General features: G+C 32.3%; 1 protein-coding gene across 1 annotated transcript in view; it reads right to left on the reverse strand.

Moving 5' to 3' along the window:
* Positions 1-23289, reverse strand: part of LOC147074277 (sodium/potassium/calcium exchanger Nckx30C-like) — a 207525-nt gene extending 184236 nt beyond the window's left edge. The window contains exon 1 of the mRNA XM_085944073.1: positions 22504-23289. Within this exon, the coding sequence (XP_085800199.1) occupies positions 22504-23265 (762 nt within the window). The 5' untranslated portion in view covers positions 23266-23289. The remainder of the gene's footprint in view (positions 1-22503) is intronic.
* Between the last annotated feature and the right edge of the window lie 317 nt (positions 23290-23606).

The raw sequence follows: 23606 nt of genomic DNA on the forward strand, positions 1-23606 counted from the left end.
CAATACGAAGATATCATTTTTGCGATAGCAAGTATTCTATAAAATGGAAATCGAATATCAAATATGGGCTTTCGGAAATAAAGTTTTCTATAGTTGAACGTAAATCTGAAGTCATTATGCGAATCTCGACTGTATTGGTTCCAAACTTCCCTAGAATACGATTATAGAAAGATATTACTGAGACATATTATTCATATATTATAATCAGTACAACGAATTTATAATAATTCTAAAATCATTGTAGATAGTTTTTCAAAGATATTTACGTGTTCCAAATATTTTAGGTTATTGTCTATTAAGTGAAAGCCAGCGACATTGAAGTTAAAGTCCCTCCACCAAACCCGCCCCGTACCACCCTCGGTCTTAATCGAGAGTATCACGGGACCCATCAATTGGTGATGTGAAGCATCTAAGAATTGGCCTGGGAGTGTCCTGGGAGAAGATGCCCAAGACTTAGATTGCTACGCTCAAAGTGAGCTCTGACTGAGTTTACTGAGTTTACTCTAATGCAAAGTGCCAGGGAGAGAAAAAGCACATGGCAATTACTAAAAAGAAAATGAACCTACTTGTTTATTAAATTTAAAGCCAGCGACAAACACATTTTAAAAATAGCCGATAGGTATACTGGATTATTTGTTAGGTTAGGTTAGGTTATCATTTTTGAATTCATGAATTTGCCGCTGTTCCCGCCTGGCTTCCAGTAAACAGACATGGCCTTCAAATGAATAATACACAAGATTTTGAGAATGTAACATTCCATATATTGAACACACATAACTTGGAAATACGTCAGATATATACCCACTGACCCACTGAGACGTGGACCCTCAACACGAGAGATGTCCAAAGGCTAAGAGTCGCACAGCGAAGCATGGAGAGGTGTATGTTGGGCATCACGCGAAAGGACCGTAAGAGAAACGAATGGGTTAGGAAGCAGACAGGAGTACGCGATGTAATAGACGTTGCCAAAAAGCTGAAATGGAGATGGGCGGGGCACATTGCTCGCCGAAAGAACGGCCGCTGGACAAATGCCGTCATCCAGTGGTACCCAAGGGGCACGAAACGGCCACAGGGTCGCCCTAAAAGCCGCTGGATTGACGAATTGGTAAAGTTCGGCGGAAATACGTGGCAGCGAACGACACAGGACCGAGAGAGTTGGAAGAAGCTTGGGGAGGCCTTCATCCAGCAGTGGATTGACCCCGGCTGATGATGATGATATACCCACTAGAAACTCGACGGGATTTGAACCCGTATAACCATTGGTGTCTCGCACAATCTGTGCATTAACCAATAATTATTATGCTACGCGCCTCCTATATAATGACGATAATTTGAACTAGCACGTTATTATATTATGAAATGCTTATCAAATTGTGTTATTATTGACTATCGGTATTAAATCAAGGAATATTAATTACCTAAATTACTAACCGACGCCCGGCTCTCGCCAAATATTTTAAGTTATAACGTCTACTTGAACATGCTAACAATTTTTAATAAACCATTTCTTTTATTCAAATGAATAATTCACAAGATTTTGAGAATGTAACATTCCATATATTGAACATACATAACTTTTCCCCTTTGTCACCCGCATAACTAAGTATTGTGATCGTTTTGGAATGAGTAAATACTGTGGAGTTTTGTGTTAGCTTTCTTTAACTTTCCCTATCTTTTACAAGCCTTGTTATGTATACTGGTGCTTTTCAGTGAATTGATTTACTTAGACAATCTACTTCATCGGCATTCGCTTTCTGCCCCTATTACCAGGCAACAATGGCGAGGGGTGGAGGTAGGCTATTAATATTCGACATTAATAAAACACGCTAAACTTTATCAGTCATATTTATTTGTTTTCATTGAAATAAGAATATACTTTGCAGATGGTGCTGGTTACTTTTTAATATTTAATTAAACCCTGCCTAAACCAAACCATAATAGTTGACGTGTGCTATAGGCGATCAGACAAAAATAGTGCATACGTTTTCAGGCATAGTTACTTGTGTTCGTTGAATTAAAAATACACAATATTGACGGTGTTGGTTAGTTGTTTATTATGTATTGTTTAATGGCATAATTTTAGATATTTTATAGATAGAAGAATATTTTTTTAATATTATCTATTTACTATACTACTATGGCTTGGATTAGGCAGGGTTTAATTGAATTTTAAAAACTAACAAATACTATCTACACATTCTAGTCATAGTTTAATGAAAACAAATACGAATGACTGACAAAATTTTGTGTGCACTATTTGTGTCGGATTAAAACAGCCTACCTCCACCCTTCTCCTACTCTGTCTCCTTAGCAAACTCGGTGTACATCTTTGAACTTCTATATATATATAATAATTGTATTTTCACTGCTTTTGTATGTTTATATAATGTTCTCTTTTTATATTTTCATTTTTTTCCCTTTTATTACTTCTTTTTCTTTATAATAATGTTTCATGTCATGATGTGAACGTTTTTAACTTATAATTTATAATGTGCACAATATGTTAAAAAATTTAATTGAATTGAAATGAATCAATCATTTTTGGAGAGCAAGTAATGGAGAGAACTTTTATGTTATGTAATTTTATACAGATAATTTCAACAAAAGTCATGATCTAATTCATTTGGTTAGTACGATAGAGTTATTGTAAACTAGTAAACCGCTGAAAACGAGATCACGTGGTCAAATTATTGTATTACCGTAATCATAACTATTTTCCTTTCGATAATTCATCAAATGTTATTTTCCGACTGCATTTCTACTAGGCATGCTTACTTTTCACTCTCTTGAATCTCGTAGGTCTCTTCTGCTCTTGAGACACTTTTACCTATTATCGCGAGGGATGGTTTCCAGTCCTGGTGTTCCAACGAATTTGAATTTACATGTGCTTGTCAATTACCTACATGGTCGCTGCCATGATTCATTCTGGATCGGAACCGTTTCTTCGTGTCAAGCCTATCAGGCACCATTAGCGATGGGTGCAAGACTAGTCAATGTGCTCCCCAAAGAAGTAGACATTTTTGTTGACGTGCTATTTATTTTGTATTCTAAATTATATTTTTCTGTATAAAATTGTACTTAAGTAGGTATGTTTTTTATTATCATTGTTATTATTTTATATCTTTGAAATATCATGTTGTATACGTCTTGAATTTAGATTTTTTATGTCTACAATATTTTGTTTTCTTAAATAAATAAATAATTGATTAATACAAACTAATTAGGTGTGAATGAAATTTCAAATAGAAAGCTCGACATAATTATTAATATATAATATTATCCTATATACATTGCATCGTTAGCTTTTTGAGGATTGTGAAATATGTTAACAAGAAATGTTAATCTATATTTTATTCCGCTATCTGAAAGTTTTGCCAACATAACTGCCGGCGTGTCCCAAAAATAGCAAAAATAACTTTCTAAGGTATGGATTTAACAAAAGCACAATCCTGCGTGTAAGCTTTGGCAACTTTGGCAACTTTGGTTTTAGCGGTTCTCAAAATATGCTATACACTTCAGTGCGTGGTATTTAAGTGCTTCATGTCTATTTCGTCTTAATCAAATTCAACTATCTACCTGCATAATAAATCACATTTTTCTTTGAAGTAGCTACATTTTAAACAAAAACGGATAATTGACAAAATATACTATATAAGAATACAGTCATGCTATTTAGAAATGACAAACATTTAATTATGTTTTAATTAACAATTTTTTTTTATTCAACGAATAATTCACAAGATTTAAGAATATAACAATCTAATTATTGAACATATTACATAATTAGAAAACGCTTCAGCGCTTCTTCTTAAAAGCCATTAGTTAAAATTTGTTGTAATTAAGTATGACTCCTTTAGCATTTTGGTCAATTTACGTTAGCGCGATACCCGAGAGATGCAGGTTCAATCCTGCGGGGTGTCTTACTTTTTTCAAAAAAGATTTTTTCTATTGGTCATAATATACCTATGTTCTCAGAAGTGATTTCAAAATTATGTATGTTCATTTAATTATGTAATTATTTACACAAATTGTTAATTATATTTCAATAATTCGATTTGTTAACCAATTGAATGAACTTTGAATTTTGAACTTTGCAAGTGATTTTTTTCAAATATGTAACGTAGCCAAATAAATGTTGAAAAGTCTTGGCATTAAAATATGACTTAATTAATCATGTCAATTAATGCTTTGCTGTGGTACTTTTTTTTACCAACCAGCCAATAATTTACTGGTTGACTGGTACTGCTTCCTATGGGAAAATACGGTACTGTGTGAAGCTTGCTTTTTTGTACTGAATTTAATATAATATGAAAGTGGAATTTTATTATCACACATTACTAATTTGTTAAAACGTTCATAATAATATATTTTAGCTTGCAAACAATGACGGTAAATCCTACATTCATTTGTTTTAATTTGTATTCTGTCATGGAGTATAAGTATATTTTCAAAAATTAGAATATCGGGAGGGAAAATGTTAAATTATATTATAAATTGTATATTGTATTCTGATCAATATTTCTTGTGATATTAGATTTGTGTTATATTTCCAACGTACATTCGATACTAGGTATCTATTGCTTTTTTGGGTCCTTTTTAGATTTGACAAATGCAAGCAAAAATCATTAAAATTAATGTTTAACTCTCTAGTACCGACGTAGAATTATGAATTATAGTAACAAAAAAAATATATGTACACCCTCAGAACCACAATATACTTATAAAGGTTTACAAATTATGTAAATAATGATTAATAAATTTTGTGTATAATATATTAAATAAGAAATAGTTTTAAGTAATTGATGTACCTATATATTATACAATACATTTCATATTTAGTTCCCGATTGATTATAATCTATAGGCTTCGTAGTAAAATGTGTAAGACATTGGTATTTCATCCGGCAGTTCCGTGAACCGGATCCTGGGTGTTTATGTGATTGTTTATCATCTACTACTATACTACTATTTCTTTACACTAGGTACTAACATAGCGAGCGCCTCATAACCCATTGTAGTGTCAATAAAGAGAAATAAAGTTTAATATAAGAGTAAATAAGAGAGAGAAAAATAATATACATATTATGTTAACCATTCAGCTGTAATTCTCATTAAAGATGTTATAAAATTTATTTATATCTAAAACTTTTTTACAAGCTTATTTATGAATGAAACAATAATAAATTTCTCTAAAGATTTTAATTTATTGTAACACTACAATCAGGAAACTCAGAAATAATGGGAACTAAAATATCTACCGGGTGAGGAGAAGCAGTCAACCGATCTCGAGTATGGAAGAATACAGAATAAACTTAAACACGCGTCATATGTCGAATACTGGGAACTACTCTCGGTTTATGCAATGAGGCTCGTTGAATATTGGTATATTTGAAGGTTGCAACACACATTATGGCACGTCTATAATGCGTGGTTTATTTTCGTAGGACACTCATACATTCAAAACACTGTGTCGAAATGTAGTGTATTGGGATATATTCTATCGGAATTATATTTATTAATCAGTTCTGTGCCTACAACAGACTATACGGTTCAATGACAGTAATGTAGTTGTAGACGTGAAACAATTAAACACACTGACTGAGAAAATCGCATAAATATATTGTGACCTCCCCCAGAGCTGCCGGATGAAAGACCAGTATCTTACGTAATGGACTACGAACTATTATCCTTTAGAATTTAATTTGTATTCAAACGATAATTTGTCAACTGTATTTAGTTAAAGGATGCTCCATTTTTACTGTCTTGAAGGTCGTATTTCTCTTAAAGTATTTTTGTCGGATGGTTTCCAATCGTTACCTCATGTCAGACTTATAATAAAGCACCAATATTTAAGGCTATGCGGCTATTCAATGCACCAATTATATAGAAACGTGGATATTTCAAGTGATACGTTTTGTATTAAAAAATATTTTATTGTTTAAAGTTATATTTTTTCTTCTTCCCAAGATTATTTTTTGCTTTGTATTCGTATTGCAATATGGTTTATTATAAGCTGTATTGTTTAATTTAAGTAGTATCTCGTGAACCCGTTAAAGTCAATTTATTTGTGTACATAATATGTGTTTATACATAATCTGAAAACACCTCAGAGAAATATATAACCACTAGAAAAAATCCTTTTGAAAAAATATGATTCCCACCGGGATTCATTCCCATGTGCTCTACCAACTAAGCTATATGTGTCCTATCTAATTCCGACGAAATTAAATAGTAGTTCTCACAACTCTCACCGAAGAGCTTTTTAAGTTGCGTTAATTTTTGGCAGTCGACTTTTGTATTTTAAATCAAAGTTAAAATTACTAACCGGTGTCAGGGTCTCTAAAAATTTTAGTTATAACGTACTTGCACTTACTTATAATTGAATAAACTATTTTTTTTATTCAAAGAATAATTTACAGGATTTAAGAATGTAACATCTGCAATTTCTGTATTTAATTTTATAAATATTGTTTCTATTGGTTATATAGTTGTCTGACCTGTTTTAAAGTTATATATCGTCACCTCAATACTACAACAAGATAACTTGATTTTCACCGTTTTTGAGATAGCTATTGAATATATGATTCTACATTTCCTTATCGACGAAATGATAAAACTAGGTAAGTCAGAAATCAATGGGAACTGTATTAATTTTGTGTTTCAAAATATTAGATAATTTTAAAACTATAAATGCATTAAATAAATACATCAAAATATCTTCAATTGTTCCTAATTAGACAAAGCACAAATTTTCCATTTTTATTTTAGATAATTATTAAAGCCTAGATGTAGGTACCTAAGTTAATCAAGTAAAGTTTAAATTTCATTTTCCCAACAATGACCAAATCAGAGTTATCTAGTATTGAGGTAACGATATGTTCAATAAAGAATGTGATTTTCTTAAATCTCGCAAATTATTCGTTGAATAAAACAATAGTTTACAACAATAATTTTTTATTACTTAAATCAATATAAGAATGAATAAATAAATAAAGAAATCTTTTTCGATCTTGAAAGATGTATTTTTTATAAGCTACTTAACTATTTTCTTTAAATAGCTCGCATTTATTTGTTAACAATTCAATATTTTGAAATCTTGTTTTGTATTACAAATGTGTTTAATATATTTTCCAGGGCGTTAACCTGTTACCAGCCACCTACGACCACTATCATTCAAGAGATACCCCGCTGACTCAGCCAAGGCCCGGCGAAAATATGCTAAAAAGGCAAGCCGGAGATAATAATAATAACAAACCGAAGCAAAAGTGAAGGAAGTAGGACGGATTTATGTGGAGTATAGATTTTTGTTTCACCATTTCTGGTTTCGTGGAACCGCCGCCGAGGAAATGGGGTCGCCACATGAAAATAATGGAAAGGCCCGCTGTTCGACATTACGGCTGGGAAAAGCGATTTTCTTGCTATGTTTTCTCTGCGAGCCGCGACAGAAGTGTGCGCAGTCATACTACGTTTCGAAGTTACGCGGTGATATTGAATAGTTAAATCCAAAATGGGTTGATACAAATTTCTAGAAATAAACCGCACGTGTTTAGGATAAAAAATATGATATAAAATTAAAATAATTACAAGATAAAAAGAACGTTTTATATAACACATTTTTAAATTTTCTGTTGAATCATATAAACTTGACAATTCTATATATTAATAATTTAGGACAAAAACAATTGTCAACAAATATTTTTTTTGCTACTTTGCAACACACAAACAAATATAGAATACTGAAATGTCATTTTGATTTCCATAGTAACGCACGTATATATTAATAATTTAGTTGCTAGGACCACCACCTTAGCAACCAATAATAGTGGATTGGATTACGGATTTCTTCCGAAATAACTTTTCATACAAAATGGAATTAACTGAAAATGAATTCAATTCTACTTAAATATGGCTAAAAGTATTAAAAGAATGCATTGGCATCGTGTTCTGATATATTCTAAAACTTTCCAATGTCTAGCTAGTCGGGAAGTTAGTTAAAAATCAATTGCAAGATTTGTACTGGATAAACAACCACCGGAAAAACAAGAATACGGGCTAAGAAAAACGTGGTAAAATACTAAGAAACTTAGACTCACGTTTTCCTATTTTCTAATAAATAAGTGTCATGTGACCCACATTTGCATAAAAAAGAAACTTTAATAGGTTTAATAAAATACAAAATATTAAAAATTAATATGAAAACTTCATTATATTATATATATATATGCCATATAATTATCTGTTCTGTCTGTAACGCATAATCTGCCTCTCTCTGACGCACGCAGACGTCTTTGTTGCGCAATCGCAAAAATACAACACTCACATTGCATCACTATCATGTGCGTTGTATTTAATCGCATTGTCACGTACATTATGTAGTTTTCTCATACGTTTCTTAACGCACCTGTATTATATTAAAATCGACACTTTGTTTAGCTATGAATATGTATTAATAATTGTTACCCTATGTTGCTTGTCTTGGGTAATTTTTTCTATGTTATGTTATCGCTATCTTGTTAGGTTTTACTATCAGGGTTTAAAATGGACCGGAACGCACCGGAGCACAGTTCGGTTCATGAAATCCCCAAGATTATCACTCCGTCTCGTGGAAAAATTAATTTTACCGTCAGAGCTGGGTAGGCCATATAAAAAATCAGTTATTATTATAAAATATATATAAAATTAGACACTTACATATCTTAATATTTTCGACAAATGATCGAGCTCTCCGGATTGTAAAATTTTCCATTTCGAGCGCTGTTTACTATATTATATTTTTATGTTATATTATGGAAACTTTGCTGGTTGCAATATCTTCTCTCTAATCTATTTTACTACGTTTTTATTAGCCCGTATTCTTGTTTGACCATGATTTGCATTGGACGATTGAAGATTTTTAACTAACTTCCCGACTAGCTAGATGTTTGAAACTTTTAGAATATATCAGAACACGACGACAATGGATTATTTTAATACTTTTACCCATCTTTAACCAGAATTGAATACATTTTCAGTTAGTTCTGTTTTGTATGTTTCGGAAAAAAATCGTTAAAAGTAATATTTACTACTCACTATTATTGGTTGCTAAGGGGGTCCTAGCAACTAAATTATTGATATATACGTGCGTTACTATAGAAATCAATATGAAATGTCAAAATGATATTTCAGTATTCTATATTTATTCAGTATTTCTATCAAGTACAACAAAAATTATTAATTAACACATATAATTGTCAAGTTTATATGATTCAACAGAAAATTTAAAAATGTGGTATATAAAAAGTTCTTTTTATCTTATAATTATTTATACATATTTATAATCAATGTAGTTGTTTGTTTTTTTTAATAAATAAAATAATACATTTAATAATATATAAATCCAATAATATTGCATTGTACCTACTGTGAATTTATTGTTTTCGGTAATACTCAAGAATGTCCGGTATAATTCAGTTCAAAAGAGTAAAGTTATACTTGTAGTAATCAATAAATAATAACATTCACTTGTATCAAAAGATAATAATATGTTCCGCGGTCTATCATGGCAGAAGCAACACATTTAATAAAGCGTAGAATTGACCGTTATTGGTGTGAAGTTTGCTACACATTAATTCAAAATGCAAAATAAGCTCATTTAAAATTTAGTACATTATTCTTATAGTTCAACCGCACTTTCATATTATATTTAGTCATTTTAGTAGAAAAGATTTTCTTCGACGTCTTTCATATTGATACATTTTAAAAATTGACATATTATATTATTATAACGGGCTATCTCTTTTTATTACCTCATGTTATTAAGGTTTTTTATAGCAGGCATATCAAATGAAAGTGGTAGCCGTATTCTGTTTTTACATTTACGATATCCGCATACATTGTTAAATTTGAACATATTTTTTTATTCTCACGGAAAAAATTTTAATAAATATAATAAAAAAAAAAATCTTGTTATCGTGACCTATTGGACCTCGGCTACCGTCAGGGTAAATTTTACTCTATTTGCTACTCAGAACCGTTCTTTGGAGCTGCACTTGTAATTGTCACAGGTTTTCTTAAGCTTCCAATTTTATAATTAAAATTGATGTAAAACAGAAGTTTGTTGTAATGACTTTTATTATATATCCATTATTATTTGTATCTAAATATACTCATAATTGCCTCAAATACTTTATTTGATGTTTTTTTTTACAGCGTTTTGTGTACAATATCTCAATTTCAGCAAACAGCTGAAGACAATATTATATTATGTGACATTATTCATCAAAATAATTGATGAATTAAACTGAATTACCCTTAGGTATACGCTGAATCTTCTAAGAACAGTGACGTCTAGACAAAATGCCGCCTGTAGGCAGGACCCAAAATGTCGCCCCATTTTTTATACAGCACTTTTATCATCCTTTCATGACTCAAATATCTAAGAAATGTGTTATATGGATACATTACTAACAAAATATAAGTATACCACTAAAATATATAAAATTAAATTTATAAATATTTTTTCCCCCAAATGTAGGGATTTTTTGACGTAATACAGTGAAGTAATGATATTTTTAGCCTGAGATCTTAAAGGCTTAGGCATTAGGTATTAAATCGATAATCGACATAATGACGGAGCGACTCTTCGATAACGCAACTTCCGTGCGCAATGATTAATAAGTCAGACTATAATTATTCGCAAATATGCACGTGTTGGTTACGGTCACCAAGGATGCCGAAGAGCAACGGAAGTAAACTAGATATCGCGAACCCGATAAAAAATTTACAGTCCCGTTAAACCTTTTATGCTAATTAATACATTATGTTTCTAACCAGTGAGCTGAAACTTTTAATGGAAAGATATTATCGTCATTACTAAGTTTAGCTAGCTATTTCTATATATAGGTACCACATGATATGCCGCCCTTCGAGTGACTGCCGCCCTCAAGCGACGCTCAATCTGCCTACCCCCACGGGACGTTACTGCATAAGAACATAAATAGTAATGAATCATTAATGTATTATATTTTAGTGAAAAATATTTTGATGAGTTCTAACCATGTTAGTATGAATAAGTGCGAAAAATAACGTCAGCTGTCAAATTATTTCACTGATGCATTCATTGTATGAGTTTGAATTTGATTAAAATAACCCTTTACATAATATGTCATAATATCACTGTTAATATAAAAATAGAAGGTTATATATTTTTTGGATTGCATAAGTATGTATGGTCCAGTGGTTTTCAAACTGTTTTTGTCTCGTGGTAACCTTTGTGTTTATTTTTTTCACGGTGACCTAAAACACCAATCAATGAGTGTGCTGCCTCTCGACGCAGTTTCTTAAATATTAGAATCAAGCAAGCACAGTTATTCAAGTTTTTCGACATAGACAATAAAAATTACCTCCCACTGTGCCTAAAGCGCAAAGTGTTCAACCAGTGTGTGCTTCCCGTAATCAAATATGCGTGACACATGGACTCTAAGTAAAAGAGAGATCCAGAAACTTAGAGTAGCACAACGTGGTATGAAGATGTGCATGCTGTGCATAACGCGAAAGGACAAAAAGAGGAATGAGTGGATAAGAGGACAGACAAGAGTTTGCGATGTAATAAAGTTTGCCAAAAATCTCAACTAGAAATGGGCTGGACACATAGCTCGAAGAAAGGACAATCGATGGACAAATTTAGTCATCCAAGAGGTACAAAACGTTAGTAAGGTAGACCTAGAGGCCGCTGGATTGATGAAATGATAAAGTTCTGCGGACGTACGTGGCAACGCAACGCACAGGACCAAGAGAAGTGGAATAAACTTGGAGAGACCTTCATCCAGCAGTGGATAGATTCAGACTGATGATGATACATAGAGTAACTGAAAATGCTACCTTATACTATTTTTAGTCTCAGATATTATGTAAAATCATTAATTACTTCTACTAATTTATTTTGCTTTCTTAAATGGATGCACTCAAAAATTCATTTTCCTAAATCTGTTATAATTGTACAATTTATCGACAGCACGAAATTTACACTTAAAAGATGTGTTATTTGCAATAATTCTAAAATTCCCCCATCACTTCTCTATGTATTATTTTTATTATTTCCATTATTAAGTATTTTCAATCAACTAATGATTAGGTGGGATAGGTGCTGTCCGTGTGAGAAAAACATCTCTAAATAAACTGGGAAAAGAATGGCATATATCATTTTATTTGTGCGTCAGTGCGTTGTATGATTGCCTAGAATTAATAAATTTTAGCTTTCGACGCACAGTTTGAATACCACTGACCTACCGGATAATAGTAATTATGATTGAGGCTTTACTAAAATAAATGTTAATTTATTGATACTTTCATTTACGTACCGATTTGAAGAAACGTCATTCACAAAAATAGCTCGTAAAATAAGCGATAAAAATATTTGCAAGTCAATAATTGGTTATTTTATGAGATTTTTCCTTTTGAAATTCACCCTTAGACGAATATTTCAGTGTAATTTATTATTTTTATTTCGACAATAAACTATTAATAAAAATAATTTTATGTGTACTTATTTGAAATATATTTATATCTGTGGCTTTTGGCCGATTTATGACAAGTGCAAAACTGGTGTTATTCTACATAGGTGTTTGAACCCATAATTTATCCCTTTAAACCAAAAAAGGATCTACAATTTCTATAAATATAAAATGAATTTATCAACTGGTATTCACTACATATTATAAAAATTGGTTTACAAAACGTATTTTGGTATATCTATCGGCTGTTATCGGCAGCTATCGAGGGTAGTTTTGTATCGAAGTATTACCACTTATTATAACAATTACAATAAGTTAATTGTAATTGTTACAATAAGTGCTACCTATGTTTTAACAGCACCTCTCTTGGGCGTGCTAAATAGTTTTGACTGTTTAGACGGCTAACTTATTGTAAAAATTATAACACTTTGACACAAACATAGTATGTAAAACTACCCTCGACAGCTGCCGATAGCAGTCTTGTGTATGGAATGAATGCGCTGGTGAGCTTTATCAAGAATGTGTACAGACTTTTATATGTTAGTTTATTTAATGTAATAATTATTATTATTGTTAATTCTGCATTGTGGGAAAATTAAAATTGAGTAAATTTCGTGTAGGTAGGTAATTTTACTAATTATATTTACTTATTCTACATTTTATTGTTCTTTTTTACACCCCCAATTACACAGTTATTGACAATAATTATAACAATACAAAAGTATTTCATTCCCGCTAAAGTTCAACATTCAAGCAACACGGATTTATATTATAAATTATTATGAATCACCAACAAGTAACCCCTGAATCACTTGAAAAGATTTCAATGTTAAATCTTGTGAAATTAACCATCAAATAAACAATAAAAATTAACGACCAAAGTAAAGAGTTGACATAACATTAAAAAAAACATATATCTATCTCAAATTAACTAATTTTGTACATAACAAAAACCACGGATACTTAGAAAATTTATTAATGTAAGGGCATTTCACTACATGCAATTGGTTTCAATGGAGACTACTAAAATATGTATTAAAACATTTTGTTAGGAGCCAAACTTAATAGTAAGAAATGTCTATTACTTTGTTCCAGCTTAGGAAAAGTCTTGAAGGGTATTTTTGTTGTAAGTAAGAATCGTTCTCGGAATATAAATTCTACAAATTTGATTATAATAAGATGTATTACTGTTATTTATAAAACGATAATTGTAATTTCAGTCATCTACGTTTTGAAAATAAAATTTATCTTTTAAAAAAATTAAAATTTTCCGACCATTGGAAAAACAACGATTTTTATAAACAATATCATACGTAAATCACGCTATTGTTTTATTTTTAAATCAATGTACCTACAGTATTTTTAATTAAGATATAATATATAACCACAGAACAAATTAATAACTAGAATTCCGATAGACTGTATACTAATACAGTAATTTTGAAGCAGGGTTTTGAATGTGTAAGTGTCTTACGAAAATGAACCACACATTATAGACGTGCAATAGTGTGCGTAATATAACAATATTAAATGAGTGTCAATGCAAACCGAGAGCAGTTGTCAGTATTCGACGTATGACGTATTCTTGACACGTGTTTAAATTTATCCCGTATTCTACCTTACTCGAGATCGGTTGCCTGCTTCTCCTTACCCGTTAGGTATTTAGGTTCTCATATTTCTGAGTTCCCTGAATATACGCATATCTACTGAATATAATTGGTTTTATACGTTCTTTATGACACGTTGGACGGAAATAGAATTTTCCGACTATATTATATAAATCTCTTTTTGTAAAGTCAGTCTTTATTGCTTCGATTAAAAACGAACACTGAATAAGTAATTAGCTACACATTTAATTACCTGAATAATTCTGCAATCAAAAACATTAAATTTGCATATGCAAATGATGCACTCCGTTTCAGACAAAAGCTTTTCTCATGCGTGATTTTACATACGATGCATAATAGAGGTTAACATTACTACGACAATAATAATAATATCATTTCCCATAAAAAACAGGCTGTAAATTACTTGATTAATTAATTAGCTGACGATAAACAATTTGGTTAACTAATTTAAATTACGTTGATATAATAAGGGTTGTAAATACCAGTGGTGAAGGGTGACTTTTGAAAGCACACTTGTCAGGTATACAAGTATACTTACGGGAAATACGAAGATAATCCGATATCACTACTGATGAATAGATACACACTAATGACAATGACACACTAAATCGACGATAGATCAAAAGCTCACTGACGATATTAAATCGAGCGATGAGTTTGGATTATGTATTTTCCTAAACATTCATAAACGTAACATACACAATTTCATCTGTAAAACTGGACATTTAAAAATACTCAACTGATATAACTGACTGAATAAATTATGTTAGTCTATGACTGAACTAACTGATAAATAAAAATCACAAGATAAAATTATTATTTATTTTTTAAACAATATAAATTTATATGTGATTGAATCCGATAGAAATTATTTTTCTAAATTATATTATTATCAATATTATTTTGACAAAGCTGCAGTCATCGACAACAAATATATGAGCAAAGACTTTAGGCTGCATCTCTGGCGCTTATGAATTCTTTGACATCGCGCCAGACAGAGCTGACGTCATGTAACTGCCGGCCATACAACATGTACGCCGAAATCCTTTATGATGTATCGGTAATTTTATTCAATATAGAACAGATGGCGCTTTTCACATATTTTTTATTTATTCTAAATTCTGACGATAGATTATTAATATAATAGTTAGATATTCTGTCGATAGATGGTTCCCACACATTTTTTATTTATTAAAAGAAATACTACTTGAAAATCTATTTTTCTTATAGGGTATACGTATCACAAGATTACGTGACAAAAAGTTGAATAGACTGAGCTGTATATAGAATGGCGGGGGTTTATCATCAAGGCATGCCATGAACGTATTCTCTGAGGGCAAGTCCTGGACTGCTGAAACTGAGATAGCTAAACTGCACCACGGGGATTCAAGGGCGCTCGGTCAAATCAATTGAAAAGCGGCGGCACAAGATCAAGTTTTTACATTAGGGCTGATTTTAAGTTTCCCATCTTCATCCGTCATGCATACAGCCGTGGATATGCAGGACATATTTATAAAATAGCGTCCACTTAAACTCACCCTCACGCAAGTGGAATATATCAACACCCGAGGCAATTGGTTGAACATAGTTATCGCCCTCCCAATTGGCATTACCAGTGGCAGGTTGGTTGGTTGGGAGAATAAATACCTGATGCTCTGATCTGTAGTTATCAGGGACACATAGGTCAACACTGCCCAGCTTGGTAGAGTTCTCATTTATAGCTGGTATAAGTCGAAAAAATACGTAGGTAGAAACATAAAAATATCTTCTAAATTGCAGACTGCAGTATGTAAGCATAGATAGGAGTAAGTCAGTTGGATAATGCCACGGATAGTATCCATACAACCTCAAGTAAAGGAGTCTCAAGAATTTCTGCTGAACCCCTCGACCATAAGGCTACACTTCAACTGATGCGGTGCCCAAACAATAGACCCACTCTCAAGCCTGCTTTGAAATAAAGAATCAAACAAAAGTTTTAATTTAATGAAAATAATGTCATGAAGTCTAATGCCATAATAAGCTGAAAGAATTACGAAAATATAGTGTTTTTGCACTTACTCGTTGAGATAAGTACGTAGACACTGTTTATAATCAATTTAAAAGAACCGTAACCACAAATGCTACTTTAAATTAATCTGTCTATCTCTACCCACTCTGGAACGAGTGAGTCTATGATTAGGCGAATATACATAAGTAAGTATTCACCTTTTTAAGTCCTACGCTATGGAATGATATCACCGATATTTTACGAATTAGTATTACTCTCTGTAGACCATTCTTACTTACCGCGATTAATCTCACTATATGACTATACTATTATATACTATAGGTACCAGCGGCGAAGAGTGGAGGTAGGCTGTTTAGATCGGACATAAATAGTGCAAGCTAAACTTTGTTAGTGATATGTACTTATTTGTTTTTATTGAACTAAGACTACAATAATTTACAGATGGTTAGTTTTTTTAAAAATCAATTAAACCTTGCCTCAACCAAACCATAAAAGTTTTGATATACTTTGGGCGACACGACAAAATTGTGCACACATTTTCATCCATACTTATTTATTATCGTTGGATTTTGGATTAAGAATATATTATTACACATATTGTTGGCTAATTTTTTTAAATTTATTAACCCATGCCTAAACCAAACTATAACAGATAGAAAATATTCTATCCATAAAATATCCAATATTATGTATGATTTAATTGCATAATTTTAGATATTTTATAGATTTTCGACTATTATCTATTATGGCTTGGTTTTCGTAGAGTTTAAGTGAATTTTTAAAACTAACTAACACCATCTGTAAATTGAAGTCTTCTTTCAATGGAAACAAATACGTATGACTGACAAAGTTTAGTGTGCACTATTTATGGCGGATTTGAACAGCCTACCTCCACCTTTCGTCACTGTTAGGTACTATGGATTGCAATACCGGTATCCCAGTATTTTTCCATACTGAAATACCGGTTTTAAAAAACAGATAATACCGATATATTCGTTATTGAAAGTAGAAACAATATGTATTAATTAACGTACAAGGTTTACATGGCTGTTTTTGTCAGGTTACGCGATGCCTGGTTTACTTCCGTTAATCTATACTAAAACATTAGAGTTGGCAATGCGGAGTGTCTGGGACTCACGATTGTACTCGGTCAAAACCAAATGCCGCCTATTCGACGCTTGCATTCTGACGGTGCTGCTTTACGGTAGCGAATCATGGCACCTTACAAAGGCTCAAAACAACCGTATACTGAGCTTCGAAAACAAAATATGTTTGCGACGGATACTGGGTGTGCGGTGCTATAACTATAGGAGCGACGAGGAGATAAGAGAGCTCACCAAGCATCCTCTCATCACGCTGAGAGTGAATAGGCGACGCTGAACCTGGCTCGGCCACGTACTGCAGATACCAGAAGAGAATTTCAACATGACTTGCCTATTCTTCAAGCTAACCTGATTCCGGCGTCCTGGAAGGCCGCTAAATACTATATATATATAATACGATAGGGATTCTTGGAGACGCCTCGTGGTGCCCGTATGCTCCATCTAAGGGGCGGATATGGCCGAAGTAGTAAGAAGAGTTGGCACTCTCCATCATTGAATTTACAGAGGTGGTGATCGATCAAAATGTTCTGCAAAATGACGAAACCATAGACTAAATTAGTCGCTGTGACAGCATGACAGTACGCGACGTGCATCTCTCGCACTAACATAATTTCAGAGTATGCTATGGTTTGCTACCGCTGCACTAAACGGTATCCGTACTAAACCGGCCGGAATAACTAATTACTAACTATAAAAATACGTGGTAGCAAAAATATAAAGTTCGAGGATAGAATAAACTGGGGGAAGCATTAATTTAGTGCTTTACAAATTCCATTTATCTCTGAGTTTGATTGTCATTTACAACTAGGCCAGCTTGATGACGCTGCTATCACGAAAGTACAAATACATTTTGATAACACAACGGTTCGTTAGATGGAATATGAATATTCAAGTCATAAAATTTGTATAAAATATTTACAGATACGCCTTTTTGTTTGATTTGCATTATTCTATTTTAAATAAAACGCTAAAATATTGCCAGTTCATTACATTGAAAATTTTCGAGCTGTTAATAATATGCAGACATATTATTCTGTTTCGAGATAAAAACTTCTGAAGGATATTTTATAAAATTAGTTTATCACTTAGAATGTATTAAAATATATTACTTTACGATACGCGTAAGTACATTATACTTGTAAACACATATTGTAAAGCAATTATTATATGCGGTGAATAAAGCTAGAAAATCAATATAATAAACCGTAATGGGTTAAGGCTATACCTCAGTTGAGGCATGGTCTAAAAAGATCGTGGCTAGGCGATGCGCAGATTGCGGGTCGTGCAAATGACGCATGCCGAACGAAATATAATTTGTCATATAAATCCAACATGCGTCCATTTAATGTTCTGTTTATAACATGGTTGCAGCACCAGTCCCGTGCGGCTCCGTCTCGGGACGGAATGAGCACTTAAAATCACTTCTTTTAGACACGTTTAAAGCGTCATAGAAAGCGGCTGTGCATATATGACGGGTGGTGGAGGGCACTTTAACGTATGTTCTATTAGTAACAATAATAATATATTCATTGACACGTTTTCGTTTTCAAGTAAATGGGTAACGCTTTTAGTCATCTTTACACGATTTAAGAATTGATACCCCCATCGCAATCACGAAACAAATTGACGTATTCGCACCTCGACGTTTGCTCTCCGACTGCCAGCGAGTCCAAAATTTCGTCGCGCCTATAGTTGAAAATTATTTGCCGTTTCACTGAAGTATCGTCTTAAGATAGGATAAAACTGTCAGGGAAAATTTGTAAGACACTATATTTTGTGTTTAGGTAAGTATACTGGAATCATTCTACAATAGCACCATGGGTACACACAGCAAAAGCGATTCGCAGTTGTATTGGTGTCGTTTACTACAATGAAACAGGAATAGTAGTAAATTATGCCAATACAACCACGAATTGGTTTTGATAGTAAATAAAATACTTAGTGAAAACACTGATCAAACGACGAATAATTCGAAATCATAATTTTTATTAATAGTTCTTGTTTCTTTATAAATTTTAACCTAAAATTTAGACCGTAAGCTTTCTTCACTACACTCAATAATTATTGTTCTATAATTTAAACAAGAAATAAGTATATCATTATAATACCTAAAAGGTATTTTTTATAAATTTAAACTGCTTAGTAGAAATCATAAAATTCTATTAATACTCCACATAAATTTCAAATTGTTTCTTTATAAATTTTAACCTAACATTTAGACCGTAAGTTTTCTGTGCTACACTCAATAATAATTGTCATATAATTTAACAAAAAAATAAGTATTTCATTATACATACGTAGAAGGTCTTTTTTATAAATTTAAACTACTTAGTAGAAATCATAAAAAATCTACTAATAGGTACCTACTCCAGATAAATTCAAATTGTTTCTTTAAAAAGTTTAACATAACATTTAAATTTTAGACCATTAGTTTTCAGCACTATAATCAATAATTGTCATATAATTTAACAAAAAATAAGTATTTCATTATACATACTTAAAAGGTCTTTTTTATAAATGTAAACTGCTTAGTAATGTGCTTGCCTATTTATCATATTAAAGTGTGAAAGGATACGGTCTGTCATTGAGTTGAAACTAAAGTACCTACTTATAATCTGACCTATGTTATGTAGTATGAACGAAAAGGCGAGTCCATAATCATAACCAGTGCTAAGCAATAATGATTTTCAGTACTCGTGTGGACAACTTGAATTATTTAATATATTCAGCATACGTACATTTTAAAACAGATTTAAACAATCAACTTATGCAAAAAATTGAATAAATAAATATATATTTCTATTATAAAGAGCTAAATGATTGTATTTTGCTAGAATTTATTTAAATATATCTGAAATTATCTAAAATGAGTCATAATTTTAATTCTATTATAAATTAAAAATGAAAACTTACCTCTTTCCTTGGAGATCTATAAATAACAACTGAATTTTGTAGAATTTAATCAATGATACTGATGAATTCTAATATCACAACAATATATAATTCAATAAGTAGATACTTACTTGAAATATTAAAAAAACTTACTATATTTCTACTGTGAAACATTAATAAAATTCCATTATGTAATCATCAGAAAAAACACCATTTTTTAACCCACAAGACTTGTTTTACAGTTCTAATAAAGATAAATTTATAACATTCATTCTGAGAGTTAAATAATATTGTATTTTTATTGACAAATCCTTCGTTATTGATTATTAAAACATTAAAAATGTAAAAATGATGTCAACATTGCTAAAATCTAACTTAAAAATTTTCTTAAAATGAAGTATAGTAGAATATAATATAATTTATGTAGATACATTAGTAATTAGTGTCCTGTAAAAATTATAGTGGGTATTCTTTTTGTGCTTTTTTACAATTTAATTACAGACTTACTTATGGCAAATGATAATATTTTCGTAGAATTGATACTTCATCATTATTACAATTTATTTGGAATTTTACTAACTTCACATACATAGATAAAAGTAATATATTGAAACAATGTTGTTACTTAGTTAAGTATATTATTGTGATGATTTCAATTTATCATTAACACTCTATTCTACATTGGTTTGAAAAAGCGTTTCGTAGCTATACCAAAATAATACTTTAACATCAAATAATTAATATTTTGTATAATTAAAACTTGCCCACTTCTGTATATCTACAATTCGCAGTCTCAATATAACAGAATTCTACGGTACGTTAGTGTTTTATATGTTTTATGGCATACCTATTCCACATAAAAGTTTAATGTCATTTTATCTGACATTCAGTAAGAATAAATGTTTTTGTGGTAGTATATCTTGAAAGTCAATGTATCTAAATTACTTAAAAAGGGTAAGTAATATATACTAACCTTGTAATATTCTATTCGAGAAATATACTGTGGTATATTATATAACCAAAATAACTATTTGTATGTGTTGAAAGTATTTGATTAAACAAAATATTGTACCACTAGTTCAAAGGGTAAAAATAAAATGTATTTTTAGATAAACTGTTAATGATTATTATCAAAATGTTTATATTGAAAGAGAACATTGTCTTTTTACACAGTATTGATTACAATGTATACTTCACTGTATCAATAATTATTATAATCAATTCATTTATCTAGTATTATTCTCTAAGAAGCGTTAATGAGTTGTATGATTCATTGTAAACAGTATAGCCTGATTACTATTTTATAATTAAAACACTATTACCATTTTTCATGATATTGTATAGTGTATTAATCCTCGGTTTGAAGGCCATTAAATGTTCAATGCCTAGTACCTACCATGTCCTATTTTTAATCCAAGGCTTATTTCGCCTGCTGAATGAACCGGGTCTCACGATCTTTACATTGTAAATTGAGAAGTGGTGTTAATAAAATGTAAACTTTCAATAAGATAGTGATATTTTTTCTATGACATAAAATATTAATTATTATTAAGAAGGGTTCATAGTTGATTTGTTGAATTTTGAATGTCAAAAATCAGTAGATAGCGAAGAGTGGAGGTAAGCTGTTAAGATCCGCCTTAAATAGTGCACATTAAACTTTGTTAGTCATACGTATTTGTTTTTATTGAAATAATACTACAATTTACAGAAGGTATTGGTTAGTTTTTAAAAATCAATTAAGCCATGCCTAAACCAAACCGTAATTGATTTGGTATATTTTGGACGATACGAAAAAATTGTGAACAGTTTTTCATTAATACTTATTTGTTTTCTTTGGATTAAAAATACATACCTATTACAAATATTGTTGGTAATTTTTTTTTAATTCATTAAGCCTTGCCTAAGCCAAACTATAATAGATAAAAAATATGATTCAATTGGATAATTTTAGATATTTTAGAGATATACGAGTATTTTTTGGCTATTATCTATTATGGTTTGGTTCCGCATGGTTTAATTGAATTTTAAAAACTAACCAAAACCATCTGTAAATTGTAGACTTATTTCAATGAAAACAAATAATATATATTACTGACAAAATTTTGTGTGCACTATTAATGGCGCACCTTAACAGCCTACCTCCACCCTTCGCCACTGGTAAAAATGGTAAGAAAACGTGTTTGAAGTGACGGTTTTAATATGAGTTAGCATTGATGTATTTGGTTTGATGATTTCGGTATGTATCTACGGTACGCTTTTTCGTATAGAACACAACAGTGATGATTATGAGCCGCGGGTAAGCCACGGCAATTTAACACTTTGCACAAATGAAGAACGATGGTAAAAGCATGGTGTGGGTGACATAGCGAAAAAGACGCTCACCGCGGGCATCAATTGGTCCGTACTCCTGACTCTCGTAACTCTGTTCTTATATATAACTTTTTTAACCAGTCTCTCAAAGTGACCGTTCCACCGCATAAAGCTCACGTAAGCGATATAGATGCTAAAAAGCACGAGGGCCTCGTGCCAGTGGATGTGGTTGTCGCGGAAGAAGTAGATGAGCGCAATCAGGCTGGCAGAGTAGAAGGTGCAGTCCCTGAAGAGCGGCCACCACGTCAGCGTGAGCACTGTCCGCGAGAACAACGCACACATCCCGATGACGAACAAGATATTGAACACGGCCGAGCCCACGATGGTGCCGATGCCCACATCATCAAAAGAGACGAAAACTCCAATGACGGACGTGAATAATTCCGGAGCACTTCCTCCGGCCGCCATAAAGGTGGCTCCGGCGACGTCATCGCTGATCTGTAACTTCTCGATGATCACGTCGAGAGAGGGTACGAAGAATTCATCGCATACCACGGCCAAGGCCACGAACATATACACCAGGCCTAATATGTGTAAGATTATCGCTCCATTTCGGCGCTGTTCCAGGGTGAAGAGGTCAGTCGGGAAGAGAGGCACGCGCTCGGTGTCATTGGGGGAAGCCGTGCTGGTGGTGTAGTAGTAGGATACTTCTGGAGTCGAGGTGGAGTCTTGGTAGTCTGGGGGTTCTTGGGTCGTCGCGTTGGGTCTGGCCGGCGATACGAGGGAGACGAGGACTGCCAGGAGGGATAGAAGCCGCGGCGATCGGAGCAGCATGTCGGCGCGCCGCCGCCAGCCTCCTGCACTGTCAGTCGGCGGCCTGGCGAGCCGACGCTCGATATCCAAGCACCGCGCCCGCACACTGCGCGCACTGCGCATGCGCTGAAGCGGCTCTCAAACCGTGCAGCGTGCCCTGCTTTTCATCGATAAAATTCTATTGCGTTTGAAAATGAAGAGCTGAGTTGTAAAACGAATCTCATTCAAAAGTTATCAAACCGAAAAAAATATAATTAATCACTTTGTTAGAGTGATAGTGTTAATTAATCGATTATATTCTCAAAATAACTTATTACGTAAAAATTGTATCATAACTCAGATTCTCATTTCCTTGTAGATTG

Source organism: Rhyacophila brunnea, unplaced genomic scaffold (assembly GCF_057557595.1).
Source record: "Rhyacophila brunnea isolate RB1 unplaced genomic scaffold, BYU_Rbru_1.0 scaffold_16, whole genome shotgun sequence".
NCBI lineage: Eukaryota > Metazoa > Arthropoda > Insecta > Trichoptera > Rhyacophilidae > Rhyacophila > Rhyacophila brunnea.